The sequence below is a fragment of the Austrofundulus limnaeus genome, unplaced genomic scaffold (assembly GCF_001266775.1).
Source record: "Austrofundulus limnaeus strain Quisiro unplaced genomic scaffold, Austrofundulus_limnaeus-1.0 Scaffold365, whole genome shotgun sequence".
NCBI classification, from domain to species: Eukaryota; Metazoa; Chordata; class Actinopteri; order Cyprinodontiformes; family Rivulidae; genus Austrofundulus; species Austrofundulus limnaeus.
In genome coordinates, this window is record NW_013952767.1 from 311,894 (window position 1) to 317,283 (window position 5,390).

At 36.1% G+C, this 5,390-nt stretch overlaps 1 protein-coding gene across 1 annotated transcript in view; it reads left to right on the plus strand.

The window, feature by feature from the left end:
- col24a1 (collagen type XXIV alpha 1 chain) overlaps window positions 1-5,390 on the plus strand; it is a gene marked incomplete in the record, with an annotated part of 125,159 nt that overhangs the window by 106,650 nt on the left and 13,119 nt on the right. The window contains 5 exon segments of the mRNA XM_014023370.1: window positions 389-442; window positions 1,214-1,267; window positions 1,491-1,598; window positions 3,259-3,366; window positions 3,481-3,588. Coding sequence (XP_013878824.1) covers window positions 389-442; window positions 1,214-1,267; window positions 1,491-1,598; window positions 3,259-3,366; window positions 3,481-3,588 — 432 coding nt within the window.

The following is a 5,390-nucleotide window of genomic DNA, read 5'->3' on the forward strand; positions in this document are numbered from 1 at the left end:
TATCTTATCTTATCTTATCTTATCTTATCTTATCTTATCTTATCTTATCTTATCTTATCTTATTTGCCTTATGTATATTTTCATTTGACATTTTGTGGCTAGTGTTACTTTTGTTTGCCAGGAGATGGCACTGTTATAAGTGCCACACCTTCATTGAAGACACCTGTTGGCTTGTTGATGTGAAGGCAAACAGTTTTTCTACCGTGTCATCTTATCACCTTGTAGTTCATGTAACCATTTTTTGTACACTTGTTTTTTTTTTTTTTTTTGCATTTTTGAATTAAATAAGATCAAGTGCTTGCTGGTATGGATCTTCGGTTCACGCATAGATAAGTTCATTTCACCCAACTAAACAGGACCAAACAACGTCTGTCCTTCAATTGTGCAGGGATCACCTGGCGARCCTGGAGAACAAGGCCCAAAAGGAGAAAAAGGAGCTCCGGTGAGTTATTTCCATGTTTATTAGAGCATGGTGTAAAAGGAGACCAAGACAAACACACAAACATTTTATGGTCCTGATTTTATTCAGCCGTCCTACACATTTATTGGTAACACTTTACAATAAAGATCCCCTTATAGATAGTTTATTGGTTATTAATTCATCTGTAAACACTTTATAAAGCATTWATAAGTGTTTATTATGCATTAATTAAGGATGAGAAAGAAACAAAAGTGTTTGATTTCTTGCCACATAGTGAGCCAAATCTGTTCATGTACATACATGTTAAGGGGGCCTTATAAATAATGCATGTTTTTACACAATACAATGACTTCCTTTGATAGTTATGTATAAGTTATGCAGAAATACAGTACAATATTATATGTAATATGTGTTTCCAATACATTATTGTACTTACAAAGTAGAAACCTGGTCTGAAATGTTTAATAAACACATTTAGATGTAATATGTACATGAGCAGATTTGGCTCACTATTTGGCAAGAAACTGGACTGTTTTGTCTCTTTCTCATCCTTAAATAATGTATTAATAATAAAGAACACTTATTAATGATTTATAATGTGTTCACAGATGAATTAATAACCTATCTATAAACTATAACTATATTATAACTATTTATAATTGGAGCCTTATTGTAAAGTGGTACCCATTTATTTATACATCTTTCTTAATAAGAAAGTATTTTAGTATTTTAATAAAACTTTCTTTCATCTGCACGTGACAAAGCTAACCATTTTTTATGTCTGTGTTTTAGGGCTCTGCAGGAAAAAAAGGAGCGCGAGGTCTGAGCGGGGCCCCTGGCACTGAAGTGAGTCAAACCAAACATCTTCCTGCAGTGCGAGGCGCAGTCTGCAGAAATCCACAAAATGTTTCATGTTTGCAAACAGGATTTCAACACTTGGCTTCTGTGCATCAATGTTCACATACCTCTGAGCACTTGAGTCAAAACTGGACACGTGTAGAAACAAAACAGAGTTTATAAAGGAACTGGTAACGAGTGAAAATGGTTTAATTAATGGTTTATTTTCTAGGGCCCAACCGGTTTACCAGGACTGAGGGGACCGAAGGGTTTCCCAGGACCAGATGGTCCTCCAGGACTGATGGGTCTACAAGGTCTACCAGGAAAACCAGGACGGCAGGTAATCAGTGGCATTATAAATATTTATTATCACCACTGTATCATTAAAAAAAACCTTCTGCTTGTTCAGCTGTCAAGTTATATAAATGCTATCCATCGCATCTATTTTCCCTGATATCCAACGCTAAAAAAGTGGGWAGATTAGTGCTTCATTTGAACTGAGTTTTGGGGAAATTGCTGCATTTGAAATGAAGTATGTCTTTTTTTTTTATCTGTATTACTATTTTTTGGTATTTTACTGCCAGTTATTGTTCTAATCATTTTTACTAAATTTTAGTTTTATTTTAATTTAACATTTTTTGTTTGTTTTATCCTTAGCTACATGTGAAGTGAGCTGAGGTTCTTGTAGCTAAATGTGTAAATAAACTTTGACTTGAACCAGATACAACTAGTTATTTACATGCATGTTTTCTCTTAGTTCCAGTTTCATTTTAAAACAGTTTATCTTGCTAATAAATATTTACCACATTTTCCTACTTGCATGCCTCAGATTTATGCTCTGATCTGTTGATTTAATTCAATTTCAATTTTTTTTCAATTCAAAAATCTATTCATTTCATTAAAAAATACTATATACAATAAAAAAAAACAAAAAAATTTACAAATCAAAATAAAATGAAAGGTAGCAGAAGAANATGAAAGGTAGCAGAAGAATAAATCTTATTATGTCTGCCCCTTTTCGACCCAGAATACATTCAAACGAAACATAATTTACAAAACAGTACAAAATAACATAAAATTTATTTTTAGATTTAGAAACTTAATCTAGTTTAAGTCTCAGCCTGAGTTCRTGCAATATTAAAACGCCTTGTTTGATTTGACTGGCCTCTCCTGTCTGCAGCCCTGTGTGTTTATTWTAAGTGTGCAGCATGTGTGGTCTTTATCACAGCATCTGTTATTACCTAATGTAAGAAAATCTTTTTATTTWAGTTTTAGCCAAACTAGATTAAAAAAAAAATCTATTGAATCCAATGCCGGTWTTTTGATTGCATTGAAGAGGATAACATGTATTTTAGGTTTTGTTTTTCAGTTTCTCTTCAACAGAGGTTCTCAAATTGAGGTCCAAGGATCCTCGGGGTCCACAAGCTGTAGCTTGGAGGTCCTCAAAAATGATAATAAACTTTTAGTTTTGTTTTTTTGTTTTAAAAACTCCACTAACACATTTGGGGAACAATGTACCAGTAAAACAAACATACTCATCCAAACAAAWAATAATCAAATATTTCTATGGCAKTTAGGGGTTAAAATGGCAATAAATAATTTTTAAATCAGCATGAGTTTACCAAGGAATCCCTGAAAATTTTCTTACCCGGTCCTCAGATCCAGTCAGTTTGAGGAAGCCTGTTTTATAACATTTTCAGGATGATTTCATGCTGTACCACTGCTTAACAGRTGGTGGCATTAATGTTCTAAAAAATGTCGTTGTGCTGCAATAAAGGCTGCAAAATTTACTCGCTGAAAACGTTGGGTGCAAATATTCCAAGCAAACTCTTTAAAAAAACAAGTTAGAGCAGGAAATTTATATCAGACATGCTTGAATAATGCAARTCTACTTGGTGTCATTTGGTTTATTGATTTATGTTTGCTCACAACTTGAGAACTKTAAACAAGATTTTACTGAAGAAAAACAAAAGAGTTCACCACCTCTTTCACATCTTCAGGGTCAGCGAGGTTTGGTGGGTCAGGAGGGACTTGCTGCGATGCCGGGTCCCAGGGGAGAAACTGGACTTCCTGGAGCACCTGGAGAAATAGGGCCACCYGGTCAAAAGGTGAAATAATAATAATATTCAAAAACACCTAAAGAGTTTAAAACATTTCTGTGTATAAAATCATATTTTGCTAGTTTTACTAACAGTTTAATCAAAAAGTGTCTGTTGTTTCAGGGAGAACCTGGCCTGCCAGGTGACAGAGGACCTGCTGGAATGAAAGGAATGGAGGGTGCTACGGGTGACCAGGGCAGGAAAGGTGACCCTGGACCTAAAGGACAAGCAGTGAGTGCAGAGGAGTGTTTGTTGATAAAAACAAAAATCCAAAAAGTAGAAACTAATGTTGCGTCCAGGACCTAGAACAGTTTATTTTAAGAGTGCGGTGATGCCTGAAACTCTTTGTGCTTTCACAAAAAGGCAACATTTAGGGTAYTTCATGGACGACAGAAACTTATAAAAACAATCTAAAAAGGATTTTATAACAAGTACACTGCAGGGGAGTAAGAATCAGTGAACTSGCAAATATTAAATGACACCAAGCCAAATCTATCAAATAAATAATAGACAGGAAAGTGGAGAAATGTGCACACTATGGCCTGACCTTAGCCTATAGAGCAGGGGTGCCCAAACATTTTCCCTGAGAGGGCCRAGATTAAAAYCAATCTGWGGGTGGTGGGYCAAATGCAATAATATAATACACGAAATGCAAATACTTCAAGKAAAGTTGTGTTTTTTATCATTAAKCTAGCAGCCAGTGCGGTTGCCCACATTTCCTTGTTTGTTTGTTTTTTCAGCCCACGGACATGGAGAAAATTCAACGTATGCTAGGGCAGCAAAGGCTCATGGGACTTTTCTTAATTTAAAATTTGAGCATATGTGGTCTTATAAGGTGTGCAAATCTAGATATGGACTTAAATCTAATATAAATGTATCTTGAAGTTACTTGTATTTTAAGTTTAATTTTAACATAATTCAAAGATAAAGTGAGCACCATAAGTTAAGACTATCTGACTACAGCTCCTTATATCTATAGTTGGACCAATGTTTGAAAAATACTAAGTGCAAATAAAGTATTTCTACATAAGACAGGAGATTACAATCAAGTAACCAGGATAACTGCTGGTGGGCCAAATCAAATGGCTTGGCGGGCCAAATTTGGCCCACGGGCCCCACTTTGGTCACCTCTGCTATGGAGAAAACCAACTGATTTAAAGGTAACGCTATCCAAGGAGTAAAACAAAAGCTTGTTACAAATCAAGACTGGTTTATAAAATATAACTAAATGCAGGACAGAAGCCTACAAAAAAATAATAATAAAATAAAAGAAACCTGACCTAAACTAACAAAAACAGTGAAATAATCCATTAAACACRCCAACATGGTTAAACTGACACCATCCTTGGAATGTTTTTTTTAAACAGAATTTCTTTAAACTGTTTTCTCAAACAGCTTCAGGGTTTTTACAGCTGATCTGGGTTTTAGTTAAAATTATGTGTTTGATGCGTTTCTGCCCCCGAGTCGAGCCACAAATGATTCGGGTGAGATCTGAAATGGAAGCATTCTGCCCGAGAGAGGCCAAGTTATGTAAGACCAGCTCACTTCAACATRCTAAAAAGAGGCACTCCACCTTACTTATGTAATGCGAAAAATAAAACAAAACAAAACAAAAAGGGCGGGGGTGTAAAAAAAAAAAGAACATTCAATCCCTCGCTCTCCCCTTCCTCCCCGACACTTTTCAAACAGAGAAGAGACTCATCCCCCACCGGGTCAGATCGCTTTACACTGTCAGTGAATAGTTTCCCAGCCAAAGACGCTGGTTTGAAAGCGGAGCTGTCTAAAAGGACGTGRAAGACTGGCTGCGCAAAGACACTGTCTGCACACCTGCACGACACACAGACGCAGAACAGGACGCAGACATTCCTCTCTGTGTGTCTTGGAACTCATGTGAACGTGTGCTGGAGCTACTGTAGACCCAGAAATAAAACTTTCAAAAAATACACGAGCACGTATAGGGGGGATATGTAGCAGTAACTTGGAGTGGAATGTAATGCTCCAAACTCTGGCCATCACATGACTCTGCCCATGTT